The sequence below is a fragment of the Vitis vinifera genome, chromosome 10 (genome assembly GCF_030704535.1).
Source record: "Vitis vinifera cultivar Pinot Noir 40024 chromosome 10, ASM3070453v1".
NCBI classification, from domain to species: Eukaryota; Viridiplantae; Streptophyta; class Magnoliopsida; order Vitales; family Vitaceae; genus Vitis; species Vitis vinifera.
The window spans coordinates 24,599,362-24,625,436 of record NC_081814.1 but is presented as its reverse complement, the minus strand read 5'-3'; the positions used below and the strand labels follow the sequence as shown (position 1 = coordinate 24,625,436).

The 26,075-nt window shown below is 28.4% G+C and overlaps 2 protein-coding genes across 3 annotated transcripts; both read right to left on the bottom strand.

Moving 5' to 3' along the window:
• Positions 1–757: 757 nt before the first annotated feature.
• LOC132252616 (uncharacterized) lies at positions 758–16,273 on the bottom strand. 2 transcript variants are annotated; one of them, XM_059740472.1, is made up of 8 exons: positions 16,001–16,273; positions 13,294–13,737; positions 11,138–11,581; positions 8,982–9,425; positions 6,826–7,269; positions 4,669–5,112; positions 2,565–3,008; positions 758–907 (listed from the first exon to the last, which is right to left on the bottom strand). In XM_059740472.1, exons 1-8 carry the CDS (start codon positions 16,271–16,273, stop codon positions 848–850), a joined length of 2,997 nt encoding a protein of 998 aa, XP_059596455.1. In that variant the 3' UTR covers positions 758–847. The 2 variants fall into 2 exon arrangements, with proteins under 2 accessions (XP_059596455.1, XP_019078178.2); XM_019222633.2 differs by lacking the exon at positions 2,565–3,008.
• On the bottom strand, positions 14,900–19,364 carry LOC104880588 (probable disease resistance protein At4g27220). Its single transcript, XM_010657604.3, has one exon. The coding sequence runs from the start codon at positions 18,743–18,745 to the stop codon at positions 16,385–16,387; it is 2,361 nt and encodes a 786-aa protein (XP_010655906.1). The 5' UTR covers positions 18,746–19,364; the 3' UTR covers positions 14,900–16,384.
• Between the last annotated feature and the right edge of the window lie 6,711 nt (positions 19,365–26,075).

The window sequence follows — 26,075 nt, the reverse complement described above, 5'->3', positions numbered from 1 at the left end:
CTTGACTAGACCTGATATAGCATTTTCTGTCAACCAACTATGTCAACATATGCACTGTCCTAATTCTGTTCATTGGACAGCAGCAAAACGTGTCTTACGTTACTTAAAAGGCACCATTGATCTGGGATTATGGTACACTAAGGGCGAGCAAACTCTTCAAGCCTTTTGTGATTCAGATTGGGCTGGTAATCCCGATGATCGAAGATCAACTACTGGGTATGGCGTTTTCTTTGGCTCTTGCTTAATCTCATGGACTGCCAAGAAACAATCTGTGGTAGCTCGTTCTAGCACTGAAGCCGAATATAGGGCATTAGCTATTACTACTGCTGAGCTGTATTGGATTCGTATGCTCCTCAAAGAACTTCATATTTCTTTGCCCACAGCTCCTACTATTTGGTGTGATAACAGTGGCGCTCTTGCTCTTGCTTCTAATCCTGTGTTTCATGCCCGCACCAAACATATTGAAGTTGATTTTCACTTCATCCGCGAGAAAGTTGCTAATCGAGATATTTCCCTTCAGTTCATCGGTTCTTATGATCAGCCTGCTGATATCTTTACAAAGGGACTAAGTTTAGCTCGGTTTTGTTTGCTTCGTGACAAGCTAATGGTGGTTTCTCTCCCCATTAGCTTGAGGGGGGATGATAACCACAACATTCAAACCACCGAGATTTCCTTGGCTTCTCACTTATCTTATCCACCAGATAAGTGTTTATCCACTTTAAGAGATAACTCTTGACTATTTTTAAATTTCTGTTATTGTGTATTTCAAATCTCCTTCTGTAATTGTATATAAATGAGAATAGCCACCCGGTTTTTGGCATTGAAGCCAATACCATTTTACAGATTTCTACAGAGTCTTACAATCTAGTCCGCCTACAGAAAAGGACTCCAAGCCTGGGAGTGCAACCTGTGCAATTGATGATCCCTTTAGTTAATAATATATACATATACATTCCTAATAATTAGACACATGTAAATAGAAAATAAGAGGTTAAAGGAGAATATATCAGTATAACAAAGCACAAAATTTAAACTAGATTCAAGAAGATCAAGAAAGAGAAAATAAAAGAAAAAGCCTCCAGATTTTGAAGATACAATGAAACTTAAAAAAAAAAAAAAAAAACCTCCAGATTTTCCTTTCGAAATGAGGTAATAAGAGGATTTTCTTTTTCTTTTTTCTTTGCCTCTTTTTCAAATTTGATTAACTTCTATGGAAAACGTATTTTAACTAGTTATGGAAAACGGATTTTTTTAAAAAAACTTTTATATAAGATACAAGTAATACTTTAAAAAAGTTGTGATATCTAAAAAATTTTTGTAAAAATTATTTTTAAAGAAATAAGGTAAATCTATACTTTTTGTATAAGATGTTCTACCTTTATATACAAATTTTTGATTTTTTTTTTTTAAGTGTATCCAAATGGACACTAAACTATCTAGTTTTTAATTGTTACAACTTTGAATTGGATTTTATGGTAAACTAATTTACAAGTTAATGCATGGATTCATCTTAGATTCCATCTATAAATTTTTTTAATTATCTAATATAAGACATTATATTAATGGGTTGAATTAATAATGAAATTATAATTTATTTGGCAACTTTCTTCCTTCAAATATATAAAATGAAAATAAATTTTAAAAAATAAAAAAAATGAAAAAAATAAAAAATAAAAAAAGATTTTTTTTATAGTTTTTCTAAGATGATTTTGTAGAGTACTGTTAGTTTATAGTTTTAACTTTATTTCATTTTACTTTTAACTTTATTTATTGAGGTATGTTCTTTTTTGAAACTCTTGTTTAGATTTTATAGAGAATATAAATTTTAAGAAAAAAAATGAAATTTAAATAAAATAAGAATAAAGAAAGGCAAAAGGTGGATGAATTTTTTTAAGGCAAAAGTTTGATAATTTGGCACTATCATGTAATGGGTGAAATTTTTAAATACTCAACAAAGGCTAGTGAAATTTAAATTAAAAGCTTGACATGTACCTTTTCGACCAAAATCTTTGGAGTTGGTGTAAAGTTTTGAGTATGAGAGAGGTTAGTCTAGGGAATATTATTGCACATTAGTTCAAATAAAACATCAACATCTTTTTTTGTTAAATTCTAAATGAACACCACTATAAATTAATGCGATTTTGTATGCTCAATTAAATAAACTCGTTCTTAAGGCATCACATGAAGTGTTTAAGTCTAATTAATATTAATTAAAAATGATTATATTAAAAAAAATCAAAAGTAATTTTTTTTTATCATAAGTCAAGTAGGATAGTTTTATAAATAATTGGTTCTAGTTTCTAGTATTATTGTAGACAATCGCTATGTTTGTTGCACCTCCAAAAAATCTACTACTTGTAATTAATTGTATATTATTCTCCATATTCACATCAGTTTATGTAGTATGATTAATTTAGCAACAAAATATAAGTTTACTTGAAATCGCTTTAAATTCCTATGATATTAAAGTTTAAGATTAAAACAATGTAACATTAGCCAAAAAGATTAAGATCTATAATGTAACATATAAAATTTAGAAAATTCAAGGAAGGGTAAACTCGCACCTGTTCTACCCAGAAGAGTGGCTCAAGTTCACATTCAGAATTTATTTCTTGAAAGAGTATCTCCACTTTATCACAATCGAGCACTTTCAATTCTTTCAGAAGTGGCCAGCTTGAACTAAACCTTTTTGAGCAAAATCTTTTGAGTTGGTGTAAACCGGAGAGTGTGAGAGAGGTAAGGTTAGGGAATAAGAGTAAAGGTGCTGCTTCATCTTCATTTTCATTGGCAACAATTGCCTCCACTCCACTCTTCGATATATATAGGTCCTCAAGTTGCACAAGGGCACTCGCCACAGAAACCAGAAAAAGGTTTAGCAATTTGTTGCATCCCCTTACTTGCAATTTCCTTAATTTGGAAAATGAATTTGCTGGAAGTTGGTCAGACCACAATGCTCTTATATTATCTAGTCCGCGTACAGACAAGGACTCCAAGCCTTGGAGTGCAACCTGTGCAATTGATGATCCCTTTAGTTAATAATAAATACATATACATTCCTAATAATTAGACACATGTAAATAGAAAATAAGAGGTTAAAGGAGAATATATCAGTATAACAAAGCACAAAATTTAAACTAGATTAAAGAAGATCAAGAAAGAGAAAAGAAAAGAAAAAGCCTCCAGATTTTGAAGATACAATGAAACTTAAAAAAAAAAAAAAAAAACCTCCAAATTTTCCTTTCGAAATGAGGTAATAAGAGGATTTTTTTTTTCTTTTTTCTTTGCCTCTCTTTCAAATTTGATTAACTTCTATGGAAAACGTATTTTAACTAGTTATGGAAAACGGATATTTTTTTTTTAAACTTTTATATAAGATACAAGTAATACTTTAAAAAAAATTGTGATATCTAAAAAATTTTTTGAAAAATTATTTTTAAAGAAATAAGGTAAATCTATACTTTTTGTATAAGATGTTCTACCTTTATATACAAATTTCTGATTTTTTTTTTTTTAAATGTATCCAAATGGACACTAAACTATCTAGTTTTTAATTGTTACAACTTTGAATTGGATTTTATGGTAAACTAATTTACAAGTTAACGCATGGATTCATCTTAGATTCCATCTATAAATTTTTTTAATTATCTAATATAAGACATTATATTAATGGGTTGAATTAATAATGTAATTATAATTTATTTGGCAACTTTCTTCCTTCAAATATATAAAATGAAAATAAATTTTAAAAAATAAAAAAAATGAAAAAAATAAAAAATAAAAAAAGATTTTTTTTATAGTTTTACTAAGATGATTTTGTAGAGTACTGTTAGTTTATAGTTTTAACTTTATTTCATTTTACTTTTAACTTTATTTATTGAGGTATGTTCTTTTTAAAAACTCTTGTTTAGATTTTATAGAGAATATAAATTTTAAGAAAAAAAATGAAATTTAAATAAAATAAGAATAAAGAAAGGCAAAAGGTGGATGAATTTTTTTAAGGCAAAAGTTTGATAACTTGGCACTATCATGTAATGGGTGAAATTTTTAAATACTCAACAAAGGCTAGTGAAATTTAAATTAAAAGCTTTACATGTACCTTTTCGACCAAATTCTTTGGAGTTGGTGTAAAGTTTTGAGTATGAGAGAGGTTAGTCTAGGGAATATTATTGCACATTAGTTCAAATAAAACATCAACATCTTTTTTTGTTAAATTCTAAATGAACACCACTATAAATTAATGCGATTTTGTATGCTCAATTAAATAAACTCGTTCTTAAGGCATCACATGAAGTGTTTAAGTCTAATTAATATTAATTAAAAATGATTATATTAAAAAAAATCAAAAGTAATTTTTTTTTATCATAAGTCAAGTAGGATAGTTTTATAAATAATTGGTTCTAGTTTCTAGTATTATTGTACACAATCGCTATGTTTGTTGCACCTCCAAAAAATCTACTACTTGTAATTAATTGTATATTATTCTCCATATTCACATCAGTTTATGTAGTATGATTAATTTAGCAACAAAATATAAGTTTACTTGAAATCGCTTTAAATTCCTATGATATTAAAGTTTAAGATTAAAACAATGTAACATTAGCCAAAAAGATTAAGATCTATAATGTAACATATAAAATTTAGAAAATTCAAGGAAGGGTAAACTCGCACCTGTTCTACCCAGAAGAGTGGCTCAAGTTCACATTCAGAATTTATTTGTTGAAAGAGTATCTCCACTTTATCACAATAGAGCACTTCCAATTCTTTCAGAAGTGGCCAGCTTGAACTAAACCTTCTAGAGCAAAATCTTTTGAGTTGGTGTAAACCGGAGAGTGTGAGAGAGGTAAGGTTAGGGAATAAGAGTAAAGGTGCTGCTTCATCTTCATTTTCATTGTGAACAATTGCCTCCACTCCACTCTGCGATATATTTAGGTCCTCAAGTTGCACAAGAGCACTCGCCACAGAAACCGGAAAATGGTTTAGCAATTTCTTGCATCCCATTACTTGCAATTTCCTTAATTTGGAAAATGAATTTGCTGGAAGTTGGTCAGGCCACAATGCTCTTATATTATCTAGTCCCCGTACAGACAAGGACTCCAAGCCTGGGAGTGCAACCTGTGCAATTGATGATCCCTTTAGTTAATAATATATACATATACATTCCTAATAATTAGACACATGTAAATAGAAAATAAGAGGTTAAAGGAGAATATATCAGTATAACAAAGCACAAAATTTAAACTAGATTGAAGAAGATCAAGAAAGAGAAAAGAAAACGCCTTTTGATTTTGAAGATCCAATGAAACTTTAAAAAAAAAAAAAAATCCTCCAAATTTTGCTTTCCAAATGAGGTAATAGGAGGATATTTTTATTTTATTTTTTCTTTGCCTCTCTTTCAAATTTGATTAACGTCCATGGAAAACGTATTTTAACTAGCCATGGAAAATGGATTTTTTTTTTAAAACTTTTATATAAGATACAAGAACTCTTAGAGGGTTACATTATGTAAGTAATACTTTAAAAAAAAATGTTTAAAAATATTGTGATATCCAAAAATTTTACTACCTTGGATTTTAAATTTTTAAAAAATTATTTTTAAAGAAATAAGGTAAATCTATACTTTTTGTATAAGATATTCTACCTTTATATACAAATTTCTGATTTTTTTTTTTAAAGTGTATCCAAATGGACACTAAACTATCTAGTTTCGAATTTTTACAACTTTGAATTGGATTTTATGGTAAACTAATTTACAATATAACGCATGGATTCATCTTAGATTCCATCTATAAATTTTTTAATTATCTAATATAAGACATTATATTATTGCGTTGAATTAATAATGTAATTATAATTTATTTGGCAACTTTCTTCCTTCAAATATATAAAATGAAAATAAATTTTAAAAAATAAAAAAAATGAAAAAAATAAAAAATAAAAAAAGATTTTTTTTATAGTTTTTCTAAGATGATTTTGTAGAGTACTGTTAGTTTATAGTTTTAACTTTATTTCATTTTACTTTTAACTTTATTTATTGAGGTATGTTCTTTTTAAAAACTCTTGTTTAGATTTTATAGAGAATATAAATTTTAAGAAAAAAAATGAAATTTAAATAAAATAAGAATAAAGAAAGGCAAAAGGTGGATGAATTTTTTTAAGGCAAAAGTTTGATAACTTGGCACTATCATGTAATGGGTGAAATTTTTAAATACTCAACAAAGGCTAGTGAAATTTAAATTAAAAGCTTGACATGTACCTTTTCGACCAAATTCTTTGGAGTTGGTGTAAAGTTTTGAGTATGAGAGAGGTTAGTCTAGGGAATATTATTGCACATTAGTTCAAATAAAACATCAACATTTTTTTTTGTTAAATTCTAAATGAACACCACTATAAATTAATGCGATTTTGTATGCTCAATTAAATAAACTCGTTCTTAAGGCATCACATGAAGTGTTTAAGTCTAATTAATATTAATTAAAAATGATTATATTAAAAAAAATCCAAAGTAATTTTTTTTTATCATAAGTCAAGTAGGATAGTTTTATAAATAATTGGTTCTAGTTTCTAGTATTATTGTACACAATCGCTATGTTTGTTGCACCTCCAAAAAATCTACTACTTGTAATTAATTGTATATTATTCTCCATATTCACATCAGTTTATGTAGTATGATTAATTTAGCAACAAAATATAAGTTTACTTGAAATCGCTTTAAATTCCTATGATATTAAAGTTTAAGATTAAAACAATGTAACATTAGCCAAAAAGATTAAGATCTATAATGTAACATATAAAATTTAGAAAATTCAAGGAAGGGTAAACTCGCACCTGTTCTACCCAGAAGAGTGGCTCAAGTTCACATTCAGAATTTATTTGTTGAAAGAGTATCTCCACTTTATCACAATAGAGCACTTCCAATTCTTTCAGAAGTGGCCAGCTTGAACTAAACCTTCTAGAGCAAAATCTTTTGAGTTGGTGTAAACCGGAGAGTGTGAGAGAGGTAAGGTTAGGGAATAAGAGTAAAGGTGCTGCTTCATCTTCATTTTCATTGTGAACAATTGCCTCCACTCCACTCTGCGATATATTTAGGTCCTCAAGTTGCACAAGAGCACTCGCCACAGAAACCGGAAAATGGTTTAGCAATTTCTTGCATCCCATTACTTGCAATTTCCTTAATTTGGAAAATGAATTTGTTGGAAGTTGGTCAGGCCACAATGCTCTTATATTATCTAGTCCCCGTACAGACAAGGACTCCAAGCCTGGGAGTGCAACCTGTGCAATTGATGATCCCTTTAGTTAATAATATATACATATACATTCCTAATAATTAGACACATGTAAATAGAAAATAAGAGGTTAAAGGAGAATATATCAGTATAACAAAGCACAAAATTTAAACTAGATTGAAGAAGATCAAGAAAGAGAAAAGAAAACGCCTTTTGATTTTGAAGATCCAATGAAACTTTAAAAAAAAAAAAAAATCCTCCAAATTTTGCTTTCCAAATGAGGTAATAGGAGGATATTTTTATTTTATTTTTTCTTTGCCTCTCTTTCAAATTTGATTAACTTCCATGGAAAACGTATTTTAACTAGCCATGGAAAATGGATTTTTTTTTTAAAACTTTTATATAAGATACAAGAACTCTTAGAGGGTTACATTATGTAAGTAATACTTTAAAAAAAATGTTTAAAAATATTGTGATATCCAAAAATTTTACTACCTTGGATTTTAAATTTTTAAAAAATTATTTTTAAAGAAATAAGGTAAATCTATACTTTTTGTATAAGATATTCTACCTTTATATACAAATTTCTGATTTTTTTTTTTAAAGTGTATCCAAATGGACACTAAACTATCTAGTTTCGAATTTTTACAACTTTGAATTGGATTTTATGGTAAACTAATTTACAATATAACGCATGGATTCATCTTAGATTCCATCTATAAATTTTTTAATTATCTAATATAAGACATTATATTATTGCGTTGAATTAATAATGTAATTATAATTTATTTGGCAACTTTCTTCCTTCAAATATATAAAATGAAAATAAATTTTAAAAAATAAAAAAAATGAAAAAAATAAAAAATAAAAAAAGATTTTTTTTATAGTTTTTCTAAGATGATTTTGTAGAGTACTGTTAGTTTATAGTTTTAACTTTATTTCATTTTACTTTTAACTTTATTTATTGAGGTATGTTCTTTTTAAAAACTCTTGTTTAGATTTTATAGAGAATATAAATTTTAAGAAAAAAAATGAAATTTAAATAAAATAAGAATAAAGAAAGGCAAAAGGTGGATGAATTTTTTTAAGGCAAAAGTTTGATAACTTGGCACTATCATGTAATGGGTGAAATTTTTAAATACTCAACAAAGGCTAGTGAAATTTAAATTAAAAGCTTGACATGTACCTTTTCGACCAAATTCTTTGGAGTTGGTGTAAAGTTTTGAGTATGAGAGAGGTTAGTCTAGGGAATATTATTGCACATTAGTTCAAATAAAACATCAACATTTTTTTTTGTTAAATTCTAAATGAACACCACTATAAATTAATGCGATTTTGTATGCTCAATTAAATAAACTCGTTCTTAAGGCATCACATGAAGTGTTTAAGTCTAATTAATATTAATTAAAAATGATTATATTAAAAAAAATCCAAAGTAATTTTTTTTTATCATAAGTCAAGTAGGATAGTTTTATAAATAATTGGTTCTAGTTTCTAGTATTATTGTACACAATCGCTATGTTTGTTGCACCTCCAAAAAATCTACTACTTGTAATTAATTGTATATTATTCTCCATATTCACATCAGTTTATGTAGTATGATTAATTTAGCAACAAAATATAAGTTTACTTGAAATCGCTTTAAATTCCTATGATATTAAAGTTTAAGATTAAAACAATGTAACATTAGCCAAAAAGATTAAGATCTATAATGTAACATATAAAATTTAGAAAATTCAAGGAAGGGTAAACTCGCACCTGTTCTACCCAGAAGAGTGGCTCAAGTTCACATTCAGAATTTATTTGTTGAAAGAGTATCTCCACTTTATCACAATAGAGCACTTCCAATTCTTTCAGAAGTGGCCAGCTTGAACTAAACCTTCTAGAGCAAAATCTTTTGAGTTGGTGTAAACCGGAGAGTGTGAGAGAGGTAAGGTTAGGGAATAAGAGTAAAGGTGCTGCTTCATCTTCATTTTCATTGTGAACAATTGCCTCCACTCCACTCTGCGATATATTTAGGTCCTCAAGTTGCACAAGAGCACTCGCCACAGAAACCGGAAAATGGTTTAGCAATTTCTTGCATCCCATTACTTGCAATTTCCTTAATTTGGAAAATGAATTTGCTGGAAGTTGGTCAGGCCACAATGCTCTTATATTATCTAGTCCCCGTACAGACAAGGACTCCAAGCCTGGGAGTGCAACCTGTGCAATTGATGATCCCTTTAGTTAATAATATATACATATACATTCCTAATAATTAGACACATGTAAATAGAAAATAAGAGGTTAAAGGAGAATATATCAGTATAACAAAGCACAAAATTTAAACTAGATTGAAGAAGATCAAGAAAGAGAAAAGAAAACGCCTTTTGATTTTGAAGATCCAATGAAACTTTAAAAAAAAAAAAAAATCCTCCAAATTTTGCTTTCCAAATGAGGTAATAGGAGGATATTTTTATTTTATTTTTTCTTTGCCTCTCTTTCAAATTTGATTAACGTCCATGGAAAACGTATTTTAACTAGCCATGGAAAATGGATTTTTTTTTTAAAACTTTTATATAAGATACAAGAACTCTTAGAGGGTTACATTATGTAAGTAATACTTTAAAAAAAATGTTTAAAAATATTGTGATATCCAAAAATTTTACTACCTTGGATTTTAAATTTTTAAAAAATTATTTTTAAAGAAATAAGGTAAATCTATACTTTTTGTATAAGATATTCTACCTTTATATACAAATTTCTGATTTTTTTTTTTAAAGTGTATCCAAATGGACACTAAACTATCTAGTTTCGAATTTTTACAACTTTGAATTGGATTTTATGGTAAACTAATTTACAATATAACGCATGGATTCATCTTAGATTCCATCTATAAATTTTTTAATTATCTAATATAAGACATTATATTATTGCGTTGAATTAATAATGTAATTATAATTTATTTGGCAACTTTCTTCCTTCAAATATATAAAATGAAAATAAATTTTAAAAAATAAAAAAAATGAAAAAAATAAAAAATAAAAAAAGATTTTTTTTATAGTTTTTCTAAGATGATTTTGTAGAGTACTGTTAGTTTATAGTTTTAACTTTATTTCATTTTACTTTTAACTTTATTTATTGAGGTATGTTCTTTTTAAAAACTCTTGTTTAGATTTTATAGAGAATATAAATTTTAAGAAAAAAAATGAAATTTAAATAAAATAAGAATAAAGAAAGGCAAAAGGTGGATGAATTTTTTTAAGGCAAAAGTTTGATAACTTGGCACTATCATGTAATGGGTGAAATTTTTAAATACTCAACAAAGGCTAGTGAAATTTAAATTAAAAGCTTGACATGTACCTTTTCGACCAAATTCTTTGGAGTTGGTGTAAAGTTTTGAGTATGAGAGAGGTTAGTCTAGGGAATATTATTGCACATTAGTTCAAATAAAACATCAACATTTTTTTTTGTTAAATTCTAAATGAACACCACTATAAATTAATGCGATTTTGTATGCTCAATTAAATAAACTCGTTCTTAAGGCATCACATGAAGTGTTTAAGTCTAATTAATATTAATTAAAAATGATTATATTAAAAAAAATCCAAAGTAATTTTTTTTTATCATAAGTCAAGTAGGATAGTTTTATAAATAATTGGTTCTAGTTTCTAGTATTATTGTACACAATCGCTATGTTTGTTGCACCTCCAAAAAATCTACTACTTGTAATTAATTGTATATTATTCTCCATATTCACATCAGTTTATGTAGTATGATTAATTTAGCAACAAAATATAAGTTTACTTGAAATCGCTTTAAATTCCTATGATATTAAAGTTTAAGATTAAAACAATGTAACATTAGCCAAAAAGATTAAGATCTATAATGTAACATATAAAATTTAGAAAATTCAAGGAAGGGTAAACTCGCACCTGTTCTACCCAGAAGAGTGGCTCAAGTTCACATTCAGAATTTATTTGTTGAAAGAGTATCTCCACTTTATCACAATAGAGCACTTCCAATTCTTTCAGAAGTGGCCAGCTTGAACTAAACCTTCTAGAGCAAAATCTTTTGAGTTGGTGTAAACCGGAGAGTGTGAGAGAGGTAAGGTTAGGGAATAAGAGTAAAGGTGCTGCTTCATCTTCATTTTCATTGTGAACAATTGCCTCCACTCCACTCTGCGATATATTTAGGTCCTCAAGTTGCACAAGAGCACTCGCCACAGAAACCGGAAAATGGTTTAGCAATTTCTTGCATCCCATTACTTGCAATTTCCTTAATTTGGAAAATGAATTTGTTGGAAGTTGGTCAGGCCACAATGCTCTTATATTATCTAGTCCCCGTACAGACAAGGACTCCAAGCCTGGGAGTGCAACCTGTGCAATTGATGATCCCTTTAGTTAATAATATATACATATACATTCCTAATAATTAGACACATGTAAATAGAAAATAAGAGGTTAAAGGAGAATATATCAGTATAACAAAGCACAAAATTTAAACTAGATTGAAGAAGATCAAGAAAGAGAAAAGAAAACGCCTTTTGATTTTGAAGATCCAATGAAACTTTAAAAAAAAAAAAAAATCCTCCAAATTTTGCTTTCCAAATGAGGTAATAGGAGGATATTTTTATTTTATTTTTTCTTTGCCTCTCTTTCAAATTTGATTAACTTCCATGGAAAACGTATTTTAACTAGCCATGGAAAATGGATTTTTTTTTTAAAACTTTTATATAAGATACAAGAACTCTTAGAGGGTTACATTATGTAAGTAATACTTTAAAAAAAATGTTTAAAAATATTGTGATATCCAAAAATTTTACTACCTTGGATTTTAAATTTTTAAAAAATTATTTTTAAAGAAATAAGGTAAATCTATACTTTTTGTATAAGATATTCTACCTTTATATACAAATTTCTGATTTTTTTTTTTAAAGTGTATCCAAATGGACACTAAACTATCTAGTTTCGAATTTTTACAACTTTGAATTGGATTTTATGGTAAACTAATTTACAATATAACGCATGGATTCATCTTAGATTCCATCTATAAATTTTTTAATTATCTAATATAAGACATTATATTATTGCGTTGAATTAATAATGTAATTATAATTTATTTGGCAACTTTCTTCCTTCAAATATATAAAATGAAAATAAATTTTAAAAAATAAAAAAAATGAAAAAAATAAAAAATAAAAAAAGATTTTTTTTATAGTTTTTCTAAGATGATTTTGTAGAGTACTGTTAGTTTATAGTTTTAACTTTATTTCATTTTACTTTTAACTTTATTTATTGAGGTATGTTCTTTTTAAAAACTCTTGTTTAGATTTTATAGAGAATATAAATTTTAAGAAAAAAAATGAAATTTAAATAAAATAAGAATAAAGAAAGGCAAAAGGTGGATGAATTTTTTTAAGGCAAAAGTTTGATAACTTGGCACTATCATGTAATGGGTGAAATTTTTAAATACTCAACAAAGGCTAGTGAAATTTAAATTAAAAGCTTGACATGTACCTTTTCGACCAAATTCTTTGGAGTTGGTGTAAAGTTTTGAGTATGAGAGAGGTTAGTCTAGGGAATATTATTGCACATTAGTTCAAATAAAACATCAACATTTTTTTTTGTTAAATTCTAAATGAACACCACTATAAATTAATGCGATTTTGTATGCTCAATTAAATAAACTCGTTCTTAAGGCATCACATGAAGTGTTTAAGTCTAATTAATATTAATTAAAAATGATTATATTAAAAAAAATCCAAAGTAATTTTTTTTTATCATAAGTCAAGTAGGATAGTTTTATAAATAATTGGTTCTAGTTTCTAGTATTATTGTACACAATCGCTATGTTTGTTGCACCTCCAAAAAATCTACTACTTGTAATTAATTGTATATTATTCTCCATATTCACATCAGTTTATGTAGTATGATTAATTTAGCAACAAAATATAAGTTTACTTGAAATCGCTTTAAATTCCTATGATATTAAAGTTTAAGATTAAAACAATGTAACATTAGCCAAAAAGATTAAGATCTATAATGTAACATATAAAATTTAGAAAATTCAAGGAAGGGTAAACTCGCACCTGTTCTACCCAGAAGAGTGGCTCAAGTTCACATTCAGAATTTATTTGTTGAAAGAGTATCTCCACTTTATCACAATAGAGCACTTCCAATTCTTTCAGAAGTGGCCAGCTTGAACTAAACCTTCTAGAGCAAAATCTTTTGAGTTGGTGTAAACCGGAGAGTGTGAGAGAGGTAAGGTTAGGGAATAAGAGTAAAGGTGCTGCTTCATCTTCATTTTCATTGTGAACAATTGCCTCCACTCCACTCTGCGATATATTTAGGTCCTCAAGTTGCACAAGAGCACTCGCCACAGAAACCGGAAAATGGTTTAGCAATTTCTTGCATCCCATTACTTGCAATTTCCTTAATTTGGAAAATGAATTTGTTGGAAGTTGGTCAGGCCACAATGCTCTTATATTATCTAGTCCCCGTACAGACAAGGACTCCAAGCCTGGGAGTGCAACCTGTGCAATTGATGATCCCTTTAGTTAATAATATATACATATACATTCCTAATAATTAGACACATGTAAATAGAAAATAAGAGGTTAAAGGAGAATATATCAGTATAACAAAGCACAAAATTTAAACTAGATTGAAGAAGATCAAGAAAGAGAAAAGAAAACGCCTTTTGATTTTGAAGATCCAATGAAACTTAAAAAAAAAAAAAAAAACCTCGAAATTTTGCTTTCCAAATGAGGTAATAGGAGGATATTTTTATTTTATTTTTTCTTTGCCTCTCTTTCAAATTTGATTAACTTCCATGGAAAACGTATTTTAACTAGCCATGGAAAATGGATTTTTTTTTTAAAACTTTTATATAAGATACAAGAACTCTTAGAGGGTTACATTATGTAAGTAATACTTTAAAAAAAATGTTTAAAAATATTGTGATATCCAAAAATTTTACTACCTCGGATTTTAAATTTTTAAAAAATTATTTTTAAAGAAATAAGGTAAATCTATACTTTTTGTATAAGATATTCTACCTTTATATACAAATTTCTGATTTTTTTTTTTAAAGTGTATCCAAATGGACACTAAACTATCTAGTTTCGAATTTTTACAACTTTGAATTGGATTTTATGGTAAACTAATTTACAATATAACGCATGGATTCATCTTAGATTCCATCTATAAATTTTTTAATTATCTAATATAAGACATTATAGTTTAACTTTATTTCATTTTACTTTTAACTTTATTTATTGAGGTATGTTCTTTTTTGAAACTCTTGTTTAGATTTTATAGAGAATATAAATCTTAAGAAAAAAAATGAAATTTAAATAAGATAAGAATAAAATAAAATTTCATAATTTCATAAAATAAAATTATGAAATTTAAACTAATGAAATTTATTGAGGTATGCCTTTCAATGACTTTCGCCACGGGAAGGGGAAAAACATTCAGCAATTCATGACAGCCAGATACATCCAAGCCCTTTAGTTTGGAAAAGGAATTTGCTGGAAGTTGGTTGTGCCACAATGCTTTCAGATTATTTAGACGAAATACACGCAAGGACTCCAAGGCAGGGAATGCAGCCTATGCAATTGATGATCCATTTGGTTAATACATTCTCAATAACTAAACACATATAAATAGAACAGGAGAGGTGGAGGTGAATATGTCAATATGAAAAAGCACAAAATAAATTCATAATTTTATCTGCGTATTTTCTACATTATATGAAACTAAACTAGACCTCACTACAAGCAGCTTGAAACTCACTTAGAAGGAAAGTTTATTTTTATTAATTGTCTAAAACTAATAGACTTCTCATTATATAATACTTTGGTTTTAGTATTTTTCATTTGTTCATTCTCCAATACAATTTTACTAACTTAAAACAAGTAGAGCATTTATATGTTGGAGTAATATGTATATGATTATTTTATCCTAACTTTTTTTTATTAATTAATTATCATTTTTAAAAGGTTTTATTGATGTGATTTGATAAATGGTCATATTAATAATATTAGAACATAAAAACAAATTAACTATATTTTATCTAATATTTACCAAAATATTGATTTACTATCACAAATTATGTAATTAAAAATATAAAATAAAATATTGGTTTCCAATAACTCCAACCTCGTCATTTTATTAATATCTATATTTTGTTTATCTTTTTCTTCTTCTACATTTTGTTTGGTGATAGTTATTTTTGGGTTATAAACAAAGTATTTCATATTTTAAAACTTTATAACTCTTATAATAAGTATTTCATTCATTCCAAAATCGATTCTTCTCCCTTGCTATTGGTTTAGAATACAAAAATAAATTTATAAGTTTCTTTAAACCATATGAGTATCAATTATTCCTTTCATGAAAATAAAGAGAGTTTAATATTGAAAGAAAATTAACAAAAATATTTATGTTAAAAATAGTTAAGCAAAAAATCATATAATAAAAAAGAATGAATTAAGCCTTCAAATTATTAAAAAAATTAACATAATAAATTCATGAAAAAAGAAAAGTGAAGATTAGGCCTTAAAATTTATTCAGAAAAATAAAATAAAGATAATAAATGTATGATAAATAAGAAAATATAAGAAAGGAAGGAAGACAAGTACAAATACTTTTTACTAAAATTTTATATAATTTTGGTTTTAAAGTGTACTTTTTAATTCTGGTTTTTATTTTTTAGAATTTATTTATTTAGTGTAAAAGTAGTGTAAATAAATACTAGTAATGGCAGAAATTAGATATCGAGTAGTAAGATACCTGTTGACTGAAAACTGTCATTGACTCCTGGGTACCACTGCTTCTTGTGGAGTAGAAGCTAATGAGCTCTGGGAGATCACTCAACTCCAAATGTTGCAGTTGAGGAAAAGCTGATTCCCTTCCATGTTGTGCTGGAAGAGAGAAAACATATTTCAACCTCTTACAAGACCTTAGTCTTAGAATTCTTAAATTACCAAAAGACCCCATCGGAATTGGGCCATGGCATACTGCCTCCAAGTTATCTAGGCCATCAAGAATCAGTTCCTCCAACATACAGAAGGTATTAGGTGGTGGAACCCATTCCACTGAAGTACTGGAATGAAGGATGTATTGAACGGTAGGACATTCCTCGAGAGTGAGATACTTGAGTTCAACGAAACCCTCCTAGTCTAACTCATAAACCACATGCTTAGTATCATTCAATTCCTCCAAGTCTAGAACTTGACTTCTCTTCAACAGCTTGGAGAAGAACTTCACCATATAAAGACTTGTAACCCCTCGCAACCCCAACCTTCTTGAGGCTTTATACTCATCATTTGGTATCCAGTCATAGCCTATTACTATTGAATATCTGGTCAAGTTGAGGTTTTCGAAGAGCACATCATCTTCTGGAAACAAACTGGGATTTGATACTTGTACCTCCAAAGTCCTCAAACCAGACAGGTGTTTCAGCTCAGAAAGGCAAGCATTAATTCTTTCTCCCCTATTAAATCCTTCCGCCTCCCATTCAAAACTTAAACTTCCTTTCATACTCAAATACTCTAATTGGGATAGACTTGATATAACATTTCGTGGAATTACTTCAAGGCTTTCACAATACTGCAAATCCAACATCCTTAGATCACTCAATTGCGCCACTTCATTTGGCAGCTGTTCAATGTTGGACTCTGCCAAACTAAGGACTTGTAGTTTCCTCAGTTCTCCAATTACTGTTATGTCTTGGATCTGGCATTGATTTAGACGCAATGTTTGAAGATTTGAAAGAAAACCAAGTGATGAAGGAGATGGTGTAAGAGACACTTTAGACAAATCTAAAATTCTGAGTTGTTTGGTGTCTTGGAAAAAGGCATCTGGAATTTTCAAATAAGCATCATCATTACTTGAATTCAATAAAAAGAATTCAAGTTTCGGACATACCAAGCCTTTTGGAAGCTCATCCATATTTCTGCATATCAAAGAGATGCGAGTGCAATTTCTGCACTCATCCGTCCTCTGCCATTCTCGTAATTCAACAGCTTCTTCTGATCCAACAGCTTCTCTCACCACAAATCGATGAGGATCTTTGGATGCAATTGATCTGGCAACGTCACGAACAACATCATGCATTCTGACAAAAGCGTGATCAAAAAGCAAGCTCGGATATTCATCACCATCTCCTTCATGGTCAAGCAACAAGCTTGAGGCTTTGAGGTTTTCCACCAATGTAATTAGTCTATTTATTGCTTTCTCCCATAAATATATTCCTTCAAACAAATTCAAACACATGGCAAATTGTAGCAAGCGATCCATGGAAATATCACCATCCCCCAGCAAAGCGCAAAGTAAAAACAATGACTTTACTTCATCACCTTTCAAATGGTTGTAGCTCAGCTCCAGACATGAGTAGACGCCTTCAGTCACTCCTCTGATGCTTGTTGGTGCAGCCGTTCTCAGTCCTTCCAAGGCATTCTTCCATACATGCACACTCTCACCTCTTAATGTATTTGCAATGGTGACAATTGCAACTGGTAGACCGTCACATTTTTTAGCTACATCAACTGCTATGGGACGCAGTTCAGGCTTCTCCACGGAATCACCTGCTGTCTTCTTGAATAAATTCCAGGCTTCATCTTCACTTAAATGTTGAAGATGGAACTCCTTTTGAGTACGCATATCTTTAGATAAAACCTGACGCTCCCGGGAAGTCAGCAGCACTTTGCACCCCTTGTGATCATCTCCATAAGGAATTCCTATTTCTCCCAAGTCAAGTTTCCCCCAGATATCATCTAAGATCACCAGGATTTTCTCCTCTCCCTTCAACCTTTGCTTCAGGCGACCTGCTCTATCCTCCCCCGCCTCAAATTTCAAACCCAACATTCTTGCAATTTTTTCTTGAATTTCTGTGATGTTGGGAGTTTGGGATATGTGTAACACCATGACCACCTTGTGAAAGAGCTTGTCTTCCTCCGCTTGTTGAGCTACTTGTTTGACAAGAGTGGTTTTGCCCACGCCGCCCATTCCCCAGACACCGAGCATGCGCATATCTTCGTTTCTCAAGGCCTCCATAATTTGGTTAAAAGTAGACTCTCTTGACTGGAAAGCCTCATAATCTTTGAAAGATGCAGAGCTGCTGAATGGAGGAGGGCGATGCGATACTCTGCCACCAAAGTTACGAGCTTCTTGGATTTTATCAACAATCTTCGCAGCCTGCTTCTCTGCTTGCTTGCTTAGTTGGTAGCGGGACTTTAAATAGAAACAGCTCTTGCTTGCTTTCCTTTCATGTTCATTGAAATCATTGCTCTCTAGGATGATCCCTTCGGCATACGTCAGCCACTCCTGAACACGAGGAAAGATTTCATCCCCTTGCCTATAAGCCTCATTCACAGGTATCTGCAGTTCGTCCCTTTCACGACGGAGATTTTCAATTTGTTGGTTGAGATCCGTAATGTTGCGACGGTAGTTAAGGAGATAACCCAGTTGACGTTTAATTGGATCAACCAGGCACTTTGCAACTTCTACTGCAACGGAAATAACAATATCAACCATTTCCAACTTCTTTCTAGAAAACGATGAGAATTGAGCAAAGGCAGATAAAGAATTAATAGAGCAACCACAGCAGGAGAAAGACAATACTCAAGAGATTGATATTTGCTTGAAACTGTTGTGACAGAAGAAATGGAAGGTTTGACGTATAACAAGAGCAGAGTTTCTTTTCTTTTTTTCTTTTTTCTTTCAGGAAGAGAGGAGAGGAGAGGAGAGGAGAAACAGAAAGCAGGAAAATGGAAAAGGAGAGTGATTACTAGTAAAGAAGAAGAAATAGTAGATAAAAAAGAGAAAAGGGTTACAGAGTGAAGAGATTGAGAAAGCTTTGGATTTTGGAATTCAGTGATCCCCAAAACGAAAATAAGTAAAAGGCTTTCTGGCAAGAGGGAGAGACGGAGAGAAGGAAAATGAAAAAATGGGAAACAGCAGTGAGTATTGGGTGATAAATCGACGAGGAAACGGTTGTTTTGATGAAAGGAGAAAGGAGAGCAGCAAGCCAACTTCAGAAGAAATGGCAGAACAGCAGAATTGCAGATTCCTGAATGTGAAAATAGTTTGGTTAGAAGCAAAGGGTGTTTTATTAATAATAGGTGGAATCTTCTGAGTTCTTGCTTTTTGGACTTTCGCCACCTAACCTCAGACTCGCTCATTATTACTCACTGACTCCTCCAACTACTCTGTTATCGCCATCATCATACTATTATTATATTCACAGAATTTTTTTAAAATATAACAATTAAAACTTCCATTTCTAAATTTACGGTATCTCATGATAACTCAAATAAAAAATTACATTCAATTTAAGCATCATATTTTGACGCTATATTTTTCAGAAATAACTTTAAATTTTAAAATTTATATCAAAATTGTTTTTCTTCAAAAATAATTAATATATACCTATAATTAAGAAGACTTCACTATATTTATAATCTCAAAAACTTTATGGAATATTATAATATAACTCTATTAAAATTATTTATTTATTTGAAAAGAAAATTATTCATTTCTAGAATAAACTCTTATTCTTTTAACTAAAAGGATCAAACAATCAAAAGAGGACTTTTTTGGCTATGAAAAATTGTAGCATCAGAATACTTATTTTTACTATTTATTTGTGTTCCAAAAAATTCATGTGGGATGGCGCAGAGACAAGCTGTCATTGCCAAGAGTGTGAGGTCTTGTCATATTACTTATACATAAATAATAAAAGAATGTAAAATATTTCAACTTTTATCTTTAATACAATCTTATTAAATGATAAAATCTAAATATGTGAATACTTTTTATTTTATAAAATAATGAAATTATAATATTTAGTTATTAAAAAATAAATTATTATCGAACTGAAATATAATATTATTATTTATTTTATTCATATTTCATTAATTTTACATGTTATCATTTTTATTTTTATTTTATTATTTTTATAATTTTATGATTTTGATATTTGATTTTATGTAAATAGTGAATAAAGTTATGTATTAGTGAAATAAATAAAAAGAATTCAGTCTTGGGTTAACACCTTGGAGGGAGCCATGAAATAAGGCCCTCACATGAAATGAGAAAAATTAGAAATTAATCAAAAAAAAAACCTATTTGAAAACCCACACATTAAAAAAAAATTGAAAATTTTATAAAAATAATACTCTTCGAGAAATTTGAAAACTACAATAATTAAGTGTATTTCCATCAAATTTCTATAATATTAATGAAATTAACCTTTAAAATACTTTTAATCATTTACTTTTAAAAAATAGTTAATTTTTTTCACACCTCTAGGTTTAGTATATCATTAGTTTCAAATTTATTAGTATATCATTAGTTTCAAATTTATCATTTCATCATATAGCACCCTTATAGATATATTTTATTTATAAAATTTAATTTTTTTTAAAAAAAGAATTATGTTTTTTAGAAATTATAAAATATACCTATTTTATAAATCATTTTTGAAAAATAAATTTTATAAAAATAATAATTTAATAATGGTGCTAAGGGATGAAACTTGAATTCAACATTGATTAAGTGTAGTTTTATTAAATTTCAGTAATATAAATGAAATTATCCCTTTAAAAATTAAAAAAACCCCTTGAAGATTCACACTTCGGGTTGAAAATTGGAAGTTTCATAAACAACCGTGAAAAATGTAAGAGTCAAAACAACTTATTAAAGAAAAAGAAAGTTCCAAAAAAGGGTTTGTAAACCCACAACTTGAAAAAGAATTATTTCCTTAAAGGAATGAAATAATTATTGATTTATAAAATCTCACCTTCTATGTCTTTTGGGCTTAAAAATATTCATTTTTAATAAAAATATGTTTTAATTTTTAAATTTTTTTTATAAAATTTATAAATTTTAATTTTATAAAAATAATAATTTCTTTTTTTTTTTTTTATGGAAATTAAAAGAGAGTGATTACGGGAGAAGAATGAGAAATAGTTGATAAAAAAAAAAAATTTGAGAAAAAGGGTTACAAAGGGAAGAGATTGAGAAAGCTTTGGATCATGGATTTTACTTCTTGGAAGCAAATGGAAAAAGAGCAGAGTATATGTTGAGGCCTAAGGGGAAGAAGAGGAAGTGAGCAGGAAGGGAATCAGATACTGAGTATTTTAGTCATCTCATGTATCATCTACAATCATTTTTAAATATGAAGGTTTAACAAATAAAATTATTATTTAAGATTAATAAAAATAAATATTAATTAAAATTAATAAAGGTAAATACCTCAATTTGATTATGTAAAATAAATTTAAACTTTGTGGAACAATATTAATACGTAAAGTAAAAACTAAAATAATTTAATTATTATGTTTACAGTTATTAAAAAGAATTTCTACTTGTCAAGTAAAATTAAATAATAAAAAAATCTCATTCTAATTGTATGCATATTCAATCAAGACTTTTATGGTCTTCAAGAATGGAGAAGTGGCTACATTATTGATTCTTATCAACAATTCTTTTCAAGGAATTTGGACCGCTTATTCAAGTGGTCCCCATTGATGCTTCACTTTACCTGGACCACTTGCATCTACAGCTAATGATGTGAATAATGGTCCAGGTAAGCGGTCCAGCTAATGATGTGAATAATGGAGAATCGACTCATTACCAAACTCACATGGGAATGAGATCGTTTCATAATTCTCTTGTTTATGATTTTCAGCGTAGATTGCGGTGTCTAAAGCACCTACCCATTCTTGAAGACCACAAAAGTCTTAATTGAATATGCATACAATTGGAATGAGAATTTTTTATTATTTAATTTTAATTGACAAGTAGAAATTCTTTTTAATAATTGTAAACATAATAATTAAATTATTTTAGTATTTTGGAGATGGGGTTGGAATTGGTTCCTTCATTCTCACACTTTCTCTCTCCCTCTCCGTAATGTCTCAAACCCAATTTAGGGGTAAAATCGAAATTTAGAAATTAATAATTAATTAAAGTAATTTAATAAGGGTAAAAATGTCTTTTCGTATTAAAAACCTCTAGATATAAATTATATTTTTTTTTATCTTCTCTATTCAGAAAACCCTTTTACACAGAGATAAAAAATATCAGAGAGCATAGGGCTGAAGATTTGGAGGTTTAGAGTTTGAAGATCAATTTTTCAAGTAAGATTTTAATCCTTAAATTAATATTTTATATTAGTTAATTAGTTTTAAAAACTTTAGATATTTTTTGGAAGATCTCAATTTAGATTAGGGTTTGTTAAATTAATTTTTAGATCAAAAGACTGGAAATTTATGAATGTGAATTAATTTGTGATGAAAATAGGAAAATTTAAAAATTTTCTATTAAATAGAAAACAAGATTAATGAAAAATCAAAGGAAGAAAAGAAATTTTAGATGTAGAAAATAAATAAATAAATCGTTTGTGTAGACTTTACATTTGAAAAAAAATAAATTGGAGTACGCGTGTGTTGCTAAGATGTTGACTTAGGCATTAGAAAAGATTGTATATGTAAATATATTTTATAATAATAAATAATGAGAAGAAACATGAGGCTTACTATTTCATTCTTAGGGCTTTGTGCGTATAATGAAGATAGGAGGGTAATGTGTTGGTTATATATTGAATTTGAAAATTAATAAAAATTATAATATTTAGTTTTAAGCTAACAAAGGAAATATTAATAATTAAGAAGATTTCACTATATTTATAATCTCAAAAACTTTATGGAATATTATAATATAACTCTATTAAAATTATTTATTTATTTGAGAAATATTTTTTATTCATTATAAATCTCAAATTAATAATTATTATTTTTTAATATTTTATTTAAAAGATTGTGCAAATATTAAAATCCTTAGTTTCCATGGAAGTTGGATTATGAATCACTTATGCCATCAAAATTATTTTTATTTATCATTTGTTGGGATCTAATCTCATTATTATGTACCATCATATTGTGAAATCTTAAACCTTTTTATTTAGAGTATAAGAAAATAAAAAATAAAAAATAAAAAATGAGCATGAATATTAGTTCACATTATAAAATTTTATAACTCTGAGGTCCATTCAAAAAGAAAGTCATACTTTCTTCCAATGATAAGTGCAATAATGATAATGGTTAATTTCATTCACTACATCTAATCTTTATAGATTTGAAATTTTATCATACACTTCTTTTATTTTGAGTGAAAAGAAAGATGAGCAAAAATAAAAAATAAAAATAACATTGAAGATATTTGATGAAATTTTAATACTACGGGGATTAAATGTATTTAGTCGAAACCTTAAGAAAAGTGAATGAAATTAATTTATAATATTTTTATGATATTTAGAGTATGTGCGGAAGTTATTATAAAAAATGTTTTTAATATTTTTAATATTTAAATGATAAAAAGTTTTCAAATATTAAAAACATTTTTAGAATCCAGTAAAGGAGCTCTTATTCTCTTAACTAAAAGGATCAAACAATCAAAAGTGGATTTTTTTGGCTATGAAAAATTCTAGCATCAGAATACCACATACACAAGGAATTCTTTCCATTTATTTGTGTTCCAAAAAATTCAGATGATAGATGATTGAAACCCTACAAGCTGTTCTTTTACTATTTTTCTAATAATAGGGAAGGACACGTGTCAGATGGCACAGAGACAACCTGTCAAGAGTATGAGGTCTTGTCATATTACTTATATATAAATAATAAAAGAATGTAAAATATTTCAACTTTTATCTTTAATACTATTTTATTAAATGATAAAATCTAAATATGTGAATACTTTTTATTTTATAAAATAATGAAATTATAATATTTAGTTATTAAAAAATAAATTATTATCGAAAATTGAAATATAATTTTATTGTTTATTTTATTCATGTTTCATTAATTTTACATTTTATCATAAATTGGTGGCATTATGAATGGTACGTTACTACAGAATTTGTACAAATTTTGGTTGTGGATTCAATTTGGAGGGCCCCGTAATAAGTTTATTGGTTAGGATATGGTTAGACTCGCCTCCCATTCATCAATGTTGTTGCTGCCCCACATTATCTATCCATCCGAACTATTCAGGTTCCGTCTCACTCCGAAATCATTCTATTTTTCATTTTCTGAAAATGATTTTGATTAGAAAATTATTTTTTTGGAAAATAAAATATATAAAATGTATATTGCATTTGTTTATTATTTATTGTGTTTTTATTTTAAAATGGTATCATAAAATATTTTATTTAAAATGAATTATTTCTAATATAAAATATATTCATTTATAATAATTTATAGTTTAATAAATAAACAAAATAGTTCTTCATAGTTTTTTGTTGCTAACATTTTTAAAAATTATTCACTTTTTTGTTTTGAAGAAAATTTTGAAACATTAAGAGTTTGTTTGGTAACTGTTTTCGAAAAATAGTTTTTTTTTTTCAAAATAAGAAAAATAAAAAAATACATTTAATAATTAGAAAACTGTTTTATATTTTCTATTTTTAAGAGAAAAAAAACATTGTTTTATAAAAATAATAATCTTCGAGAAATTTGGAAACAACCGTAATTAAGTATATTTTCATCAAATTTATGTAATATTAATGAAACTAACCCTTAAAACACTTTTAATCATTTACTTTTGCAAAATAGTTCGTTTTTTTCACACCTCTAAGTTTAGTATTTCATTAGTTTCAAATTTATCATTTCATCGTATAGCACCCTGTAGACCCCTTTTTGCACACCAAGTCCTATTTGTCTTTTTATTATTATTATTATTGTTGTTGTTGTTGTTGTTCTTGTTGTTGTTGTTATTAATAACACTAAAGGGTATTTCATATCAATTTAGGAATAGCTGAACATTTTGTCTGGAGTGGGGGACAACTTCCAGATAAACGAGCTGCATGGGCATGTGGAACAGAAGAGATGGCCACCTTGCCATGGTGGTGATTGAGGAGGGAGACTTGCTGAAGGGTGAGCAATGAAGCTGTTAGAAGCTTGCAAGACAAGAAAACGGGCAGCAGTTGGAGAAAGGGGATTGAGAGAAAAACAGAGGAAGGGGATAGAGGTTTTCAGCAAGTGGGGGTTTTGAGAGCTTGAGAGAAAAATATGGGAGTAGAAAGTCGGGGGATGAGCCAAGGGAACGGTGGTCCAAGGGTGCTTCATTAAGGAGAGAATGTGAGAAAGAAGATCTGGATGAAAAACAGGGGACGTTTTGAGAAGAAAAATGAGTTGGTGTGAAGAGAAAAAAATGTGGTTTTTCAACAAGAGCAAGAAGGAGCTTGGAAGAAAAACAGGGGGCGTTTTTTTGAGAGAAAAACATCTTCAAATTGATAAATGGTAGTTTTTTCATTCATTCTTTCATTCGTTCACGTACAGAGTATATATAGAGGGTAATCACCATTCTAAGAATGAGAAAGAATGATACAAGAAAATAATGATATAAGGAAATAACAACTAATATCCTAATATCTCAACTTTCCTAATATCTCAATATTTCTAATATCTCAATATTCATAATATCTCAATATTCCTAATATCTCAACACTCCCCCTCAAGTTGGTGCATAGATGTCACACATGCCCAACTTGTCTAAAATTTTTGAGAACAGTTGACTTGAAACAACTTTGGTGAGGATATCGGCCAATTGATCTTTTGATCGAATCTTAGGCAATTCCACAATCTTATCATCCAACTTTTCCTTAATAAAGAATCTATTCACCTCAACATGCTTTGTACGATCATGTTGTACTGGATTATGAGCAATGTCACATGTGGCTTTATTGTCACAAAACAATCGGATTGGTTGCCTAGATAGGTAACCTAAATCCTGTAAGAGGAGTCTTAGCCATAATGCCTCACAAAGTCCTAGAGCCATACCTCTATTCCGCTTCTGCACT

Excerpts from the sequence above, each read along its gene's own strand:
- LOC132252616 (XM_059740472.1), bottom strand. The coding sequence starts at position 16,273 with ATGTTGGAGGAACTGATTCTTGATGGCCTAGATAACTTGGAGGCAGTA. Across the intron at positions 11,582-13,293 it reads CACTCTTCTGGGTAGAACAG|GTTGCACTCCCAGGCTTGGA; the intron begins GTGCGAGTTTAC and ends TCAATTGCACAG. Across the intron at positions 908-2,564 it reads CACTCTTCTGGGTAGAACAG|GTTGCACTCCCAGGCTTGGA; the intron begins GTGCGAGTTTAC and ends TCAATTGCACAG.
- LOC104880588 (XM_010657604.3), bottom strand. The coding sequence starts at position 18,745 with ATGGTTGATATTGTTATTTCCGTTGCAGTAGAAGTTGCAAAGTGCCTG.